Source organism: Berghia stephanieae, chromosome 1 (assembly GCF_034508935.2).
Source record: "Berghia stephanieae isolate SIO BIC M18660-M18661 chromosome 1, UCSD_Bste_1.3, whole genome shotgun sequence".
NCBI lineage: Eukaryota > Metazoa > Mollusca > Gastropoda > Nudibranchia > Aeolidiidae > Berghia > Berghia stephanieae.
This window is the reverse complement of record NC_088360.1, coordinates 78,276,753-78,294,707: the sequence shown is the minus strand read 5'-3', so window position 1 is coordinate 78,294,707 and position 17,955 is coordinate 78,276,753. Positions and strand designations below refer to the sequence as shown.

Below are 17,955 nucleotides of genomic sequence, written 5' to 3'. Positions count from 1 at the left end.
CAGGAGTATTTTTGTTGTTTTGTTTTTTTAATTACTAACAATTTGTACATGAACGATTTCCTCACATATCTATTAAAGCATTTTCACTGGATAGTTTTACCCCATGTTAAAAATTATAAAAACTTGAATATTTGTATAGAGCACTATCCATTAACCGTGCTCAAACCCTTTACACGGGCCCCCTTGCAAACAGCAACAATTAATATTTAGGACGAGAAGTAACGCCTGTAAGTTGACATTACGATTTGTTTTCCGACAGAGACAACGCTGTTAAACGGCCAAGTACTCATTTGACACCTACGTACGGTAAGAGAATGTGAGTAAAGAGCCTTTTCCAAGGACTCCGCTATGCGCTGCTCAGAGCGGGACTGATCGTACCCAGGATCTTCCTATCTGAAGGCGAGTGTCATACTACAAGACCGCACACCTGTTTATAGATAGACATGATGCGTCATTGAGTTTTTAGCCAAGAATGAAAAAAAAAATCGCGTATTCTCGGAGTTGGACCGTTTCCGACCGAAATCATCGCCGAGACTTATTTTAAACCAATGATAACTTATATTAATTATCTGTTGAAAAGTAGATATCGCGAAATTCTTCCACTTCAAGAAAGTGTCATTGAACTCATTGTCTGGTATGCCCGCCTCTGGTGTCTTTATCAAACTGTATTCTGATTCTAATGGAAAAGGCGTAACGTTCGACCATCTCTTGAAGAATATAGTTCCATTCTTCAACAAAAATCATGACAACATAAAGAACTCCCATAAATCCTGCCATTCTGTCTTGACCAGCCCAGTCCCCTGTGAAATCGACGGGCGAAAAGACTGGAAATAGTTGTGGCCTAGAAAGAACCTTGTAATTATGCTCCCCATTGTTTTTATATAAGACGCTAATCTACCTCAAAATCATTGCTAGTGCTAGGTGAAAAGAAGGTCAAAAATTTCCTCCTGCCCCTTTCCCTTCCCCCAAACTTTACATGGATTTGAACTTACTTGAGAGTTAAACCATTCAGCTATCGTGAACATACGTATGTCTGTCCTCAGTAACGCACAATGGGAGAAGAGACTTGTTCACACCGGGAACAGAAGTAAATTTCAGGAGCAGTCTAACTATGTCTAGCTTGAGAGCAATTAAATGTCCCACAAAGGCACAGACACAAAACACAAGCCCAAAAGAAGGATTCACTCAGATGGTTGCAAAATACACAATATTAACTTAATCATGACACAATGGCATCCCGACACTTGAAGGCTCATTTCCGCCGAAAGGCCAACGATTTATTTTAAAAAACCCAGTTAACTCATTACTCTGAGTACATAGTCATTAAAATTTGATCTCATCTAATATTTAACATTATACATTGACGCATGTCGAAGATTTGTAAAATAGAAATCAAAGTATATAGATAGATAAATCAGATAGATAGATAGATAGATAGATAGATAGATAGATAGATAGATAGAAAGAAAGATAGATAGATAGATAGATAGATAGATAGATATATAGATAGATAGAAAGAAAGATAGATAGATAGATAGATAGATAGATAGATAGATAGATAGATAGATAGATAGATAGATAGATAGATAGATAGATAGATAGATAGATAGATAGAAATATGGATGGATATACAGATAAGATAGATCGATACAACATCCATCCAATATGCTTGAAAAAGAGTACAAGATTAAGACAGACAGGGCACCGTTGCCACATGATGAGTACAGAAAAGTTGTGAAAGTTTCACAAGGCGCAGTCTATGATATCTGTCAGGGGAAGGAAAATTGTACCCCTGATTTAAAAGTTAAAATCAATTGTTAAGACATAACAAAATTCTGATCTAAACACCAACTTAAGAAAGGTGATCACTGATGCGTACATTTCGAAGTGCTCATAATATGTACACTATACTTTAAACGATGAATATGTTAGACATAGTTATGCACTTTGTGTTGCAAAGAAAACATCAGTTCCTTGTCATCGAAGGAAAATGTAATTATTAAAATGACTTGCAATGAACAATGTTTAAATGATGTGACAAAGAGAAGACATTTTTGGTGTCAACGATGAAATGGTTAGTTTTCTATCACTGATTTTAGGATTTTTTCCCTTTTTATTGAGTCGTGAATGGAACTGAAACTCTCTTCTCTCTCTCTCTCTCTCTCTCTCTCTCTCTCTCTCTCTCTCTCTCTCTCTCTCTCTCTCTCTTTCTTTCTTTTTTGCTCTATCTACCTATCTATCTATCTATCTATCTATCTATCTATCTACCTGTCTATCTATCTATCTATCTATCTATCTATCTATCTGTCTATCTATCTATCTATCTATCTATCTATCTATCTATCTATCTATCTGTTCATCTTCTGTGTGTAACCATGTGTAGTGTGTGTTTGTGTATGTGCGTTTATGTGTTGTTTGTATTTGTCTTTTATGTGGATATAATGTAAAGAAGTCGGTTGTTACGGGTTTGTTGCCATTAGAAAGAGTTGGAAGGGACTTTTTGAAGCCCGAGAACGCAAAAGAAGCAATAAAAAGAAAAATAGAAAAGCCTTTAAATAAAACCCTATCAAAAGGATCAAATTTACCGTTAAAAAATGTAGGTAGGTCTTCTCCAAACTGACACTCTGAAGGCTATTTCTGAACTGTTAGTAGTAGGATTTCGAATGGACAACAACTTAAGGATTTATTTGTTCGTAGCCTTCTTGAATCGTCACATAATAATGAACCTAAAACCCCTCAGATTCATGAGGCCTAAATTGAGGACATGTGATCACATGTACCAATACAAGACCATTTATCTTCCAGAGAAAGTTTGGACCCTCACAGGATCCATCCCAATTTTTTATGCCATCAGCAACCTTTAAGTGTTATTAGATACTCACAGTGCAGCATCTGTTGCGATTGTAAAACGTATGATGGGAGATCGCTCTGCACAGCACCTAAAAAAAGAATACGACTATAGATGGGCATTTGGGTAAGATGTTGTTGGTAATTACTTCTAATCTTTCCTTAAACAAATCCCATAAGTGCTACCTACATTATCTTAGGCGCTGATAACCCAAGATTGATAGTGCGGGCATTGAACTTTTTACCCAAATAAAACAGCCCCCCATGCCGTTTATTATTTACTTTTTTTCGGCGCTGATTTTGCTTTTGGCCTTTAAGTTTTGATTGCGTCTACCTAGAACTTCTATTCTCTTTTAAATCAAACGATCCGGTTTGCCAGGTTTACGGTTATATTAAAATTATTTATGTTGGTCTATACAATCTTATGGGAAACTATAACCTGAAAGATATTTTATTTTTCTTTACACTTCAGTAATCCCTTTCAGCCCTCGGTTTCGGATTTCGACTCTCTCTCTCTCTCTCTCTCTCTCTCTCTCTCTCTCTCTCTCTCTCTCTCTCTCTCTCTCTCTCTCTCAATTTTCCCATTTTCTTTGAACTGAAGTTAACATTGAATTCTTTGGTTACTTCAGTGCTCGACGCATTTCAAACTCATTCAGTGGTTTGGTTTCCTTGCGTATTTTATACTTCTACTTGTGTTGGACTTGGATAAGACTAAAATGGACAACTTGAGTCTCTCTGGAAAAGTCGCCATTATAACCGGTGAGTATCTAGTTGCTAGAGGACTCCATAAAATATACAAGACCAATGGAATCTGAATTTATCCCAGTTTTTCTAGCGTCTACTGGGTAGAATGAATTGTATGCCGTCTTTTTGATCGGACCTTATAGTACTATCTATATGACAAAGTATATGATGTTTGGACCAGATTTTTTAAGAAAATAGATTTAAACAAAGTTGGTTTGCGAATGAGTCGATAGATCTATCAAGCACTTCAATATAGTCTTATCTACTTTCATAGTTAAAGAGGAAACGAAATAGACACCACTCGGCTCTTTGTTATTTTTTAAGACAGCCATTTGATGATTCGTTTTCACTAAATTCTATCAATCAGACTATAAATGTTCAAGGTTACAAATAGCTTTGTGTATTGGTATATAGCAGGCTGACTAATGTTGTGTGTATCTTACCTAAACGCATGGCACCAATAGATTTCAAAATTGTAAATGAGAGAACAAATAAAAATCTGTATGAGTGTTTAAGCACGGTGCACGGTCACTCGGAAGGTCCCGGGTTCGAGCCTCGCTTCAGGCACTTTCGTTTTTTCCCTTGGGCAAGATTATTGACCCCAAGTTTGCTCACTTGGACGACACGAGTCATTCCTGTTGACATCAGACATCTTTTTTTGATGAATTATCTATATTCTTTCGTGGAATGCCTTGGCGACGATATCTTATGATGTGGTGGCAGAAGGGCATAATTTTAAAATGTTTTTTTTTTGTTGGCCTTTAACCAATTAACTGTCGCACTCTGGAAAACACGTAAATAAAAATTTTGCCAGAAAACTAACTGGTCCTTTAAATATCGATCGATTTAAATGACCCTTCGCAAAGTTTCAGAGCTTTTGCCAAGATGATAGATATTTGAAGGACGAGTTTTCTGGCCAAATGTTTAAATATGTTTTTCCAGAGTGCGTCATATAACTGGTTAAATTCACTGTTTCGAGTCCTCTTAACCCCGAAATAATACCACAATGTAGAGCCAATGGGTCACAAATATTCGTTATTTTTCATAAATGACAATTTATCGGTGACAATCCGATCCATCTCTGACGCACACAAGTTCAAAAATTGTCCTCGCCTATGTTATGTCTTTCACTGACAAAGACTTTATACTTTTTCCCCCTTATCTCCAGACAAAAAATTATTTCAAATTGCAGTCAATTGACATCATCGGACAAACACTTCTTAGCAGGTCTGATAACCCAATTCCTTATGAGCTCATTGTGTAATGGAAATCTAAAAAAAATGGCGCAGAATATTGTCCATTACAACAATGTTAAACTAGGCCCATAAGCAGGTTTTGATGTCAGACCTGCATATATGTACACGTTGCTTGATATGGTCCCAAACTTGACTTGTTTGAAATTTTTGTCACAAGTTGGTAACCATGCTACTCAATCGATGTTTGTAGTAAATGTTTTCTGACCATTAAAAAAAAAAAAGGTTAAAGAAACGTGTTTTGTCGCCGAGTCTGTCAGTTGTCATTGCATTTGACTTCGTAATACAGATTACAAGAGATAAAACCGAGGGTTCCGATAGCCGTTGTAGTCTAGGTGACTTACGTCTATAGCTGTTCCCAATTTTACAGAATGGGTATATATAGTGTGCGCTTGGCTAAGAAAATCACAACACCATCATCCGGAAGACAAAGTCCTGCGTGACGTCATCTTCATTCTATCTATAGAAAAATGTCTGAGGCGGTTACCTTCAAAATCAGCAAAGTCGCATTTTCATTATTCAGAGACAAAAAAAACTACATTTTTTGTCATTTAATATAATGAGAGAGTTAAACAGGAAAATACTTGTCTTGTTAGCCTCAAGGACGATACCATGAATGATTTGAGAGTTCAAATTTTCTCTAGTGATTCCAAGATGTCCATAACGTTGCTTGAGACTGTTTACTCATGTCATCATCTGGATGTGATTTAGCACGTTTTGAACGTTAGCTCCTCACAGATAAGAGGTATGATGAGGATGAGATTCAAGAAAAGAGGGACCGAAGATAATGAACTCTCTATGTTTGGGGTGGTCTGGTGGAATGCAGAAAAGTTCCATTTCTAAGAGTGAATGGAATACTACCAAATGATGACTACATCACGGAAATGGTAGAAGAATACGTCTTGTACTATCTGTTGGTAGTAATGTTTCTATCAAATCATCATGCAGGATAATACACCCCTCATTGGACAAACTCAGTTAAAAATACACATCTAGAAAATCAAAATATTCCAACTACCAGATAATCCAGCCTTTGGATAAAACTTGCTTGCACATATTTGCAGGTCTGATAACCGAACGCAATTATGGGCTTGAGTTTGACAGTTGTAATAGACAAAATTTTGTGTTAGTTAGAGTGTATTTCCATTACAACAATGAGCCTAAATCAATATGGGTTATCAGACCTGCAAACGAGTATGCGTCAGATGAACCCATTAGAAAACATTGGGCGTCATGAATAGACAGTTGACAGAATGTAATTTTAGTCCAGAGGAAAAATACCGTGCTTGAAACTCTGTGAAATTTTCTGGTAATTTAACAAATGAAAATATGATGTCCATTACAATAAATGCTCATTGGCGTACCTGGTATTGATAAAAAATTTTTATCAAAATTGACTACAGTTAAAGATGTATTTAACAGTATTTTTCGCCACTAATTTTCTGAGCGACATGTACATATGCAGGTCTGGTATCCGAGCGCAATTATGGACCAAGTTTAACATTATTGTAATGGACAATATTTTGCGTGATTTTTTAAAGATTTCCATTACAACAATAAGCCCATAATTAATTGGGTTATCAGACCTTCAAATAAGTGCACCTCGTTCTGTGGGAAGGTCACAGACGGCTCCAACAAACAGTAACGTCATTCTTACGTCTTTCCACAATACTCATTGAAAGTTAACCAAGTGTTGAGGATTAAGTGAATTTTTAAGGACGTGGTGGTGGAGTTTGTTCGGAAATATTTGATGTTGAAAGGGCGAACGTTTAGGATTAGATACTTATCTTTTGTTGGACATCGATTTGGCATTTGATTCAAGTGTGTTTATCGATAAGGTTCATAGGCGTGGCTATATTGGTTGATTGGTGCCTGGCACCGTTCCATCTTTTAAAAATGTATTACAGCATTTAACAAAAAAATAAAACTGATGCATTCCGCCTCTTACTTATTTTAGTACGTCATTTCTTTAAAACATTTTCTTTCTTTTGCATTTACAAATATAGCACGTTTTAAGTCATTTTCTTCTGATTCTGGCACCACCTTATACCGTAAGCATGCCACGCCACTGATAAGAAAAGAAGTATTTTTACACCAAAGGAGATAGGAAAGGTTTGGAAAAGAAACAAGAGGAAATAAAGAGAGAAATAAAGAAATACAAGGCTAATTATAAGTCAAAATTAGAGGATGAATTAAGATCTGGAAAATATTAAGGATACATGGAAGGGAATGAAGACGATCGTCAACCATAACTTGACTTGACTTAGATGCCTTTCGCGTCTCGACCGAAAGATCGGGTCGCCTTGGCTGTTTCCAGTATTTCCTGTGTGAGGTGTCTCCAATATTGCCGGTCCTCTGCTAGGGTTCTCAGATTTTCAAGGTCCCCTGCCGTTATGAGACTAATGCTTTGTCCAAGTGTTGTGAGGTTTTTGTTTAGGATCACAGGGAGTGTTGTGATCGGTCTTCCTCTGAAAAGGTTCCCGTGTTTTTGGAAGTATCCCGACATGGCTTGGTTAGCTGGTATGTTTTTGTCCCTGCGTAGTATGTGACCGAAAAGTTGCCATCGTGGTTGTAAAATGTCAAGGGAGATTGGTCTTTCTTTTGTGATCTTATAGAGTGATTCATTTGAGATCTTTTTTGGGTATTTGATGTCCAGTACCCTTCTTAGCTGTGTGCGATGGAAGGCATCCAGATGTTCTTCGGATTTTGCAAACGCCCAAGTGCCGCAGTTATACAGAAGTACCGGTTTTACAAGAGCACGGTACAGTTTCAGTTTGGTTTTTCTCTTTATTTTGTCACCTCTAATCCATACATTGGTGAGTTTACTGAGTGCGGCGTTTGATAGCTGTTTTCTTCTTTGTACATCCTCGGTGTCTCCAATTAGTGAGCCGACTTTCTTTGTTCTTTTCCATTCCTCTTTGTTCCTCGATATTGTTGTAAATTCGGTTTTATTGGCATTGACTTGGAGGTTATATTTCATGGGGGTATTTTGTATGATGTCTATATTTGCTGGTGTTGATCCAATAAAATCGACATCATCTGCATAGGCGATTTCTCTAGGGATTGCATTCTCAATATGAGTCGTTGGTTTTGGAATGACTTTTCGAACTTCTTTCAGAGCGTGTTCTAAGTATATTGTGAACAGAATCGGGCTCAGACTATCTCCTTGGGGGGTCCCGATGTTACTTTCGAACTGCGTCTGTTTTGTGGCCCCGTATATCCTTGGTTGTATCTTTGTGTTGCTGAGGAGAAATCGGATTATTCGGAGCTCGTCTTCGTCTACTATGTCTGTTAATATCTCCAAAAGTTTTCCTCTGTCGATCGTATCAAAGGCTGCGGACATATCGATTCCGGTTATTGTTATGGATATGTTTTCTTTGAGTGCCTTTGCTAATTATAAGTCAAAATTAGAGGATGAATTAAGATCTGGAAAATATTAAGGATACATGGAAGGGAATGAAGACGATCGTCAACCATAACAACAATAAAAGGAAATCCAACTCATTGTGTGACGTTGACGTCAATGAATTAGATCTAAACAATTTTACGCACGTTTTGATGACGGTAATTTTGAAAATGAAATTAATAGAATTAGATCAACAGCATTAAATGACGTGACAGAAGAAGATGAGATTGTGTTTGATGAACGGCTAGTGAGGAGAGAGTTTGAGAGTGTAAATGCACGGAAAGCATGTGGGCATGATGGCATTAGAGGCAAGTTATTGAAAGTGTGTGCCGAGCAATTGTGTTATATTTTTTACCATTATTTTTGATATGTCTATCCAACAATCCTGTATTCCGGCCATTTGGAAAACATCGAAAATTGTCCCTGTCCCCAGGAAAGACAAGGTCTCTTGCATGAATAATCTCAGACCTATAGCCCTGACATCTATTGTTATGAAATGTTTCGAACGACTTGTACTGAAAAAGCTTAATCTCCAGTTTGGTCCCCAATCTGACCCCTTACAATTTGCATATCAACCAAATAGAAGTGTTGATGATGCCATTAACCTTTTGTTGAATAATATTTACAGTCATTTAGATAAACCAAAGGCATATTGCAGAATTCTTTTTATTGATTTTTCTTCAGCATTCAACACGATTCGGCCCCATTTACTTGTTGAAAAGCTGACATGTTTGAATATAAATCCCCATTTAATTTCCTGGATTTTAGACTTTCTTTTAAAGAGAGCACAAGTTGTAGAAATTAATGGAAACAAATCTAATAAAATAATTACTAATACAGGAACCCCTCAAGGGTGTGTTCTCTCTCCTCGCCCCTTTACGGTTTACACAAATGACTGTACAAGTGACTTGGTCCCAATTTTAAAATTTGCTGACGACACTTTCCTTCAAGGGTTAATATTTAAAGATGATGAAACGGCATACAGATCTGAGATCGACAGATTTGTTGGTTGGTGTGAAGATAACTCCCTGAAATTAAATGTAGGAAAAACCAAAGAAATGATTTTTGATTTTAGAAAGAACACAAATTCCATTAGTCCGTTCAAAATTAACAATCAAGCTGTTGAGCAAGTTTCGGTTTACAAATATTTGGGTATTTTAATTGACAATAAATTGCAGTGGCATTTACAAACCGATGCTGCTATCTCTAAATTGAACAAAAGAATGTATTTTATTCGGAAACTTTCAGAATTTGACATAGACAAAACGTTATGCACCCTTTTTTATAGATCCATTTGGGAGACCATTATTACTTTTTTTATTACAGCATGGTGTGGAAATGCCAGTATTTGCGACATTAAGAAAATTGATCGGATAATTCATAAAGCCAGGAGTTATACTCACCCAATTTCCAATGTGGAAAAACTGTTCAAGAGATTTTGTCTAAGTAAAATGGAGAAAGTTATGAAGGATGGCGATCACGCCCTTCATAAATATATTAAGTTCTCCATGATCAGCCGTCGCCTCATATCTATAAAAACAAAGACAATACATCACCTTAATTCATTTTTGCCACATGGTGTTCGAATTATTAACGCGCATCTGTGATTTAAATTAAATACTATTTTTTAAATATACACACACAAGTTCGGACTAGAGGCCAGAGGTATGGTCTATCTCAATTTATCAAATTAATATATAAAATGTCGCTATTGGCTCTTGGATGTATATTTTTTACATTTTTGTGCATTTGTATATGGGTTCAAACCGGGGATCATGGGGACAACATGTTTCGCTTTGTAAGATTTATATGTATACCGTCAGGATTGAAGGAGAATTCAGTAAATATATACACGAGGTGTTAGACAAGGATGTCACCAGACAATTTTAATATCTACAGCGAAACAATTATTAGAACTTTAGGAGAAGTCCAGGCATTATTATTATATGGCTGTGAAGGCTGGACAATTACAGAAGACATTAGAAAGAAACTAAAGGCAGCAGAAACATGGTTTCTTAGAAGGATGTTAAATATCTCATGGACAGAGAAAAAAACTAATGAAGAATTAGAGCAAGCTGAAGCTAAAAGGTTATTAATTCGTACAATAAGAAAAAGACAAATGCAATTTTTAGGGCACCTAAATCGACATAAATGTATTGAAAATCTTGCTCTCACAGGAAAGATAGAAGGTAAAAAGAGTAAAGGTAGACCAAGAAAAACATATTTGAATAGTTTGAACAGCTGGGTGACAAAGAAAGAGAAGAGTAATACTAGTTTTCTGCGGTTATCTGATCAGAGAGATGAATGGCGTACCATGATCACCGATGTCTGGCACAGACTTGGTACTTGAAGAAGAAGAATATATATAAATTGTCGCCATAGATTCTCAACTTTGTGTTTATACATATTTATGCATGCCCCGTCTGTAAACGAATTTCCATTTTTTTTTTTTTTGGATGAATAAAGTATATATTCTTCTTCTTCTTCTTCTTCTTCTTCTTCTTCTTATTATTATTATATTATTATATTATTATTATTATTATTATTATTATTATTATTATTATTATTATATTATTATTATTATTATTATTATTATTTATTATTATTATTATTTATTATTATTATTATTATTATTATTATTATTATTATTATTATTATTATTATTATTGTTATCATTATTATTATTATGTTATTATTATTATTATTATTATTATTATATTATTATTATTATTATTATTATTTAGCATTATTATTATTATTATTATAAGGTTTCGGACCAATGATCTTTTCGAACATTTATTATCTTTACACCCTTAGATTTTAAAAAATTATTATACATTTTGTTTTCAAAAACACAACCCCAAACAAAAGAAGTAGGTATATAGACCGTGTGACATTAATAAAAAAAAAGCTGAGTATACAGTAGGCAAGCGTTCAAACGTGTAAAAATATTTATGGCAAAAATGTTATCGTTCTTATGATGTTTTTAATGACTGTTCTGGTGGAATTAATTTCTATAGATCAGTTCATGATAAATAAAAGACACAAGAATTACCCAACAACGTTCTCAGCTACATAGACGGAGACGCTTTGAAAACGGGAAATCTTATTTTCAATGCGTTCATTCAACCGCATACATTTTACTCAATTTGGTTTAGATTAATGTCGTTTATTTGTGTCATCATACTTTTAGTCTCGTAATAAACTAAATCAATTATTACAAGCATTCGCCCCCTTCTCTATTTTTCTCTTTGTAACTATCTATCTATCTATCTATCCATCTATCTATCTATCTATCTATCTATCTATCTATCTATCTATCTATCTATCTATCTATCTATCTATCTATCTATCTATCTATCTATCTATCTATCTATCTATCTATCCATCCATCTATCTATCTATCTATCTATCTATCTATCTATCTATCTGTCTATCAACATGTCTATCTATCTATCTATCTCTTTATCTATTTCTATCTATCTCGCTATATATCTCTGTTTATATTTGGGTATATATATATATATATATATATATATATATATATATATTTTATATATATATATATATATATATATATATATATATATATATATATATATATAAACGCAAGCACACAAACACTCATATAATATATATATATATATATATATATATATATATAATCATAATAGGTATAATATATAATAGATCAATAGTCTCCATAAATATAGCAATTTGTCATTAAGTTACACTTGCCATAACATTATATGATAACTATAATATTCAACAGATATTTCACTTCTTCCCACTCTTTTTCTCTTTATCTCTCTTCCTCTCTTTCTCTCACGCGGGGGCACAAACACACATACACACAGCATAGACAGACGTATTTTGTTTTCAATAAGCTACATTTGTGCTAATCTGACATTAAATATTATCATCAATATCAATTGGTCAATCAATCTAACAATAAATAAATCAATCACTTAATCAATCAAATAGTCAATCCTTGGTTTAGCTGTACCATATGAAGTATTCAACATTTTTATTGCTGATGTAACGAACGTCTTTCCACAATACTCATTGAAAGTCAACCAAAGTGTTGAGGATTAAGTGAATGTTTAAGGACGTGATGGTGGAGTTTGTTCGGAAATTTTTAATGTTTTAAGGGACAAACGTTTAGGACTAGTTATCTTGTTAGAACTTGTTAGTTTTACATTTAATCTGACAAAACGTTCTCCCAGATGGTAAAAGACTGAATTAATGGTATAAAATATGTTTTTATTGTTATAATTGCGAATACTTTTCTTTCCATTGCTTTTACATGAATTCTTTCTACGCATCAAGAAGATTTTTTTTCTTTGATAGATTTTGAACTTTTTGATTTATCCGGCAAACCATAAAGTGCAACTCAAACTCAACTATATATATATACATATATATATATATATATATATATATATATTATTATATATATGTGTGTGGTGTGTGTGTGTGTGTGTGTGTGTGTGTGTGTGTGTGTGTTAATGGAGTGCCTCGGAAAAAAAATTCACCTGTTTGACAATTTATTGTGTCTATTTTAATTAGGCAATATTGCAGCAATTTTTACATAAGTTTGCTACAAATTGATTTTTCTCTTATAAACTCATGGTATTAGGTTTTTTTCTCTATAAAAATAATTAGCAGAGAACTCTTTCAATTATCCCGACAAAATGAAGTAAATTACTAGACACTCAATCCTTTTCGGAAGTTCTTTAGATCCACGAAGCCCATTGGAGTGGAATGTGTCCGGAATTATATGGCGTTAAGGGGAACTTGCTACTTTTGGATAGGGCGCCAGTCTATCGCAGAGTACTTTTCTATAGATCAATATTCCCCGCTGTCCAATCGTCAGTCCCTTGTTTTTTTTAGAAAAGTGCTCCACCAATGAGCTATCGGGACGCCTTCCCTCGTAGATGGTAAAAATAATGTAATGTTTCACTTAATACAGGTAAATTTTTTATTCTCTATTGTCTTCTGGCACTTTTCTACTCACTTCATATCTTGTTGTTACCAACATAAGTGCCTGCTCCACTCACTTTTCTGAATTAAAAATTCACCCCATACACCGGAGCATACTCAATGTCTCAATCGTTTCTATGTTATATGTTTGTGATGAGAATATTGGCTATTAAGCTTAACTGCTGGTCAAAATTACTTCGCGATGGTGGCGAACGAATCGGCGATCTCAAGAAGTGGGTGAGAGAGGGATCTAGAAATGACTTTGGGTTTGAAACGAATATTTTTGTGTTCGTGGATAGCTCACACGGTAGAGCCACGCTCTCACCTGCCAGGCGGAGTTGTCGTACCAATAAGGTCGCAGGTTCAAACCCCACCACCGCCGCGAAAAAAAAAAAAAAAAAAAATTTTTATTCTCTATTGTCTTCTGGCACTTTTCTACTCACTTCATATCTTGTTAATACAGGTAGTAGTTCTGGAATAGGACGAACCGCAGCCATCTTGTTTGTCAAGCGAGGAGCAAAGGTAACTCTTCATGGCCGTAATGAAGCGAAACTACAAGCAGTTGCTGAGGAATGTAAAAAAGCTGGAGGTAAAGGAAACCAGGTGAGTCTGCAACTGCTATGCTCTTACCATCACTACTACTACCGCTACTACTACTACTACTACTACCACCACTACTACTACTACTACTACTACTACTAACTACTAACTACTACTGACGACAGACGACTACGACGACGACTACTACTACTACTACTACTACTACTACTACTACTACTACTACTACTACTACTACTACCACTACTACTACTACTTCTACTACTACTACTACGAATACTACTACTACTACGAATACTACTACTACTACTACTACTACTACTACTACTACTACTACTACTACTACTACGACTACTACTACTACTGCTGCTGCTGTTGCTGTGTGCTGCTACTACTACTACTACTACTACTACTACTACTACTACTACTACTACAACAACAACAACAACAACTACTACTACTACTACTACTACTACTACTACTACTACTACTACTACTACTACTACTGCTGATGCTGCTGCTGCTGCAACTGCTGCTACTAAAAAAACAACAACAGCTATCACTACATCTACTACTATTACTACTACTACTACTACTACTACTACTACTACTACTGCTGCTGCTGCTGCTGCTGCTACTACTACAACTACTACTACTACTACTACTACTACTACTACTACTAATAATAATAATAATAATAATAATAATAATAATACTACTACTACTACTACTACTACTACTACTACTACTACTACTACTACCATACCAGTAATTGTAGCTGATACTAGGTGGTCACAAATCATGAATTTACGTTTGATTGCAACCAGTTTTTCCCCAATTATTATTTTTTCCAGGTCCTTATCGTAGCTGGAGATGTAACGACTGAAGCATGTCGCAAAGCTCTGGTGGAAAAAACGGTCAAGACTTTCGGCCAGCTGGACATCTTGGTATGCCATCAATTAAGATCAAGAGAGAGAGAGAGAGAGAGAGAGAGAGAGAGAGAGAGAGAGAATGAGAGAGAGAGAATGAGAGAGAGAGAGAGAGAGAGAGAGAGAGAGAGAGAGAGAGAGAGAGAGAGAGAGAAAATAAGTAGGAGTGAAATATCTGTTCAATGTTACAGTTATCATTTAACGTTATAACAAGTGTAACTAAATGACAAATTGCCATATTTATGGACAATAAAGATCTATTATTATTAATTATAAATGATTATCAGGCTGTTCGAAGCTTGAAGTAATAAATAACAACAGGAAATTGAATGAAAACTTCAATTTCATAAACGAAAACAGATAATGTGGACGTTTCGGGTTTCCCGTTATCAATAAAACACGACGAATGAAACTGATGACGATGAGAGATGTAAGATGGCTTTGTAATTTAAGGAAACTTTTGAAAACATTCCTATTCAAGCAGGCTTTTTTGAGTAAAAGTACTGTATTTGCGTTTTGTGTTACCTATTGTCTTTGTACATATATGTAGATTCTTTAGGGCGCTTCATGGATTCCATGCGCTCTAGAAAGAATAAAGTTGACAACATTCAGCTCTTTGTTATCATTTTTAGACAGTCTGGCTGTGATAATTTTCACAAAATTATATCTAACAAATTATATATAAAATTCCCTTTATTCATCTCAGAGAGTATTTTTTTCTCTAGTGTCTATTTCAAGGGAAACTGGAATAATCCAGGCGTCAGCCGCAGTGCAGCGCCGCAAACTGAGATGGGTTGAGGTGCTTTGCTCAAGGCCACAAAGCGCATTGGTGATCGAACTCGGTGCCTTCTGAGTACGGAGCAAAGACCATACCGCTGAGCCACGCTGTTGTAGTGATTATATGAGTCTGACTATAAACGTTAAGGGTTGCACACAGTTTTGTATGTTGATATGGTTAATTTGACTGGCGGATGTTGTGAGTATTTTACCTAAACGTATAACATTAATATACATTAATGATTACATATTACATATTATTACTATACTCATTGTTCCACGTCAGGTGAATAATGCTGGGCGATTGTTAGCCGAGCCACTACGTGACATCACAGAAAAGGGGCTAGACACCATGATGGACCTCATGTTCAAGGCACCGATATTCTTGTCTAAAGCTGCTTTGCCACATCTGAAGAAAACCAAAGGTAAACCTTTTTTTTTTAAATCATTGCGAGTCGTCCAGAATAATATTTTCACCTAGACATTCTCTACGAGCAAAACGGGTAGTCTGTTTGGTTACAAACGTTCTCCGATTCAAGAAACCCTTTTTATATACGAAGTGCTCATACTTATTTGCAGGTCTGATAACCCAAATCATTATAGGCCATTTGTTATGTTGGAAATATTCTCAAATAAAGGCAACATATCGTCCATTATAACAATGTTAAAGCAAGCCTACACGTATGTTAGGCTATCAGACCTGCAACTATGTGCACGTAGGCTCGAACAGAATGTTACTGTCGAGTTGTAGAGAGTAAATAAAGATGCTGCTGATTGATAATGAATAATTAAAGTGAGACTGTCAGGTCCTTTTGAAAGCTGAAAGTCATCAGAACAAATTAATGACATATTTAGCTGCTCAGTGATTTATTCTGATTTCAAGTCCTTTATTGATATTAATATTTATATTTATGTTTATGAGTATCTGACTCCGTATTTCATTTCAGGTTGCATTGTCAACACTTCTACCACCCTGACCACGGAAAATGTAAGAACTTCTTGTTGTTTTCAATAAATATGTTTGCATGTTTTTGTTTCCATGTGGTTACATTTGAGTGTGAATGTGTGTGTATGTGTGTGTGTGTGTTTGTTTGTTTGTTTGTTTGTGTGTTTGTGTATGGTATTTTATAAAGTTCATGAAGCTGGCCTTATATGTTGTTGAAAGAGTTAGTAAATTATTTGCTACCGAGGCCACAAATTACTTTTATATTTAAATCTACATTTGACCAGGTTGTTAACAAACCCGATTGGTTGGCATGGACACGGGGCTTAACGACAAATCTAGCCTTGATTCAAAGCAGGTCTATGACAGCCGTGTTCTTTTCCTTCCCGCACCTCCTCCTCCTCCTCCTCCTCCTGCTGCTGCTCCTCCTCCTCCTCCTCCTCCTCCTCCTCCTCCTCCTCTTTCTTCTTCTTCTTCTTCTTCTTCTTCTTCTTCTTCTTCTTCTTCTTCTTCTTCTTCTTCTTCTTCTTCTTCTTCTTCTTCTTCTTCTTCTTCTTCTTCTTCACCTTTTTCTCCTCCTCCTCATCATCATCATCATCTTCATCATCATCCTCCTCCTCGTCCTCCTCCTCTTCCTCATCCTCATTCTGCTTCTTCTTCTTCTTCTTTTTCTCCTCCTCCTCCTCCTCCACCTCGTCGTCGTTGTCCTCCTATTCCTCCTCCTCCTCCTCCTCGTCATCATCATCATCACCATCACCAACATCATAGGGATAAGCATCTCACTTTCACCCGTGAACCCAGCTTCGGCATCCCATGTTTACGTTGAGCTAGAAATGTAGCAACTATTGCCCATGTTGAGCAGGTATCTGCAGTGCGGCTGACGCCTAAGTTTATCTTGTCCTCTCTCGAGATAGAGACTACAGTATTAATTCCGCTAAGGTGAATAAAGGAAATTATATTATTTTTTTAATGTAACTTTTATCACCATCGTTATCACAATCAACATCATCTCAACCATCATTTCGAGATCATATTGTTACCAGTACCATTGTTTTCTAAAATCATCGTTAGTATATTTATTCAGAGAAAGATTTTCTCTTAAATCTAATAATTTTGCACACTATTCAGTAATTGTTTTCAATGTTTCCAGTTCCCAGGATTTTTCTCCTACACCGTAGCAAAGCACGCCATTGACAAATTCACGGAATATGCAGCCCTTGGTAGGACTTGATATTCATCATCATCATCATCATCATCATCATCATCATCATCATCATCATCATCATCATCATCATCATCATCATCATCATTCATCTCATCATCACATCATCATTCTCTCATCATTATTATTATTTATTATTTCATCGATATTATTCTTCTTCTTCTATTTATTATTTTATTATTTTTATTTTTCATTATTTTATTCTTTTATTATTATTATTATTATTATTATTATTATTATTATTATTATTATATCATTATTATTATTATTATTATTATTATTATTATTATATT

At 35.3% G+C, this 17,955-nt stretch overlaps 1 protein-coding gene across 1 annotated transcript in view; it reads left to right on the top strand.

The window, feature by feature from the left end:
• Positions 1 to 3,415: 3,415 nt before the first annotated feature.
• The window catches only part of LOC144958071 (putative oxidoreductase TM_0325), a 19,459-nt gene continuing 4,919 nt past the window's right edge, over positions 3,416 to 17,955 (top strand). Inside the window, exons 1-6 of the mRNA XM_078889679.1 lie at positions 3,416 to 3,606; positions 13,697 to 13,836; positions 14,646 to 14,738; positions 15,784 to 15,922; positions 16,445 to 16,485; positions 17,591 to 17,660. Of these exons, the coding sequence (XP_078745805.1) occupies positions 3,564 to 3,606; positions 13,697 to 13,836; positions 14,646 to 14,738; positions 15,784 to 15,922; positions 16,445 to 16,485; positions 17,591 to 17,660 (526 nt within the window). The 5' untranslated portion in view covers positions 3,416 to 3,563. The remainder of the gene's footprint in view (positions 3,607 to 13,696; positions 13,837 to 14,645; positions 14,739 to 15,783; positions 15,923 to 16,444; positions 16,486 to 17,590; positions 17,661 to 17,955) is intronic.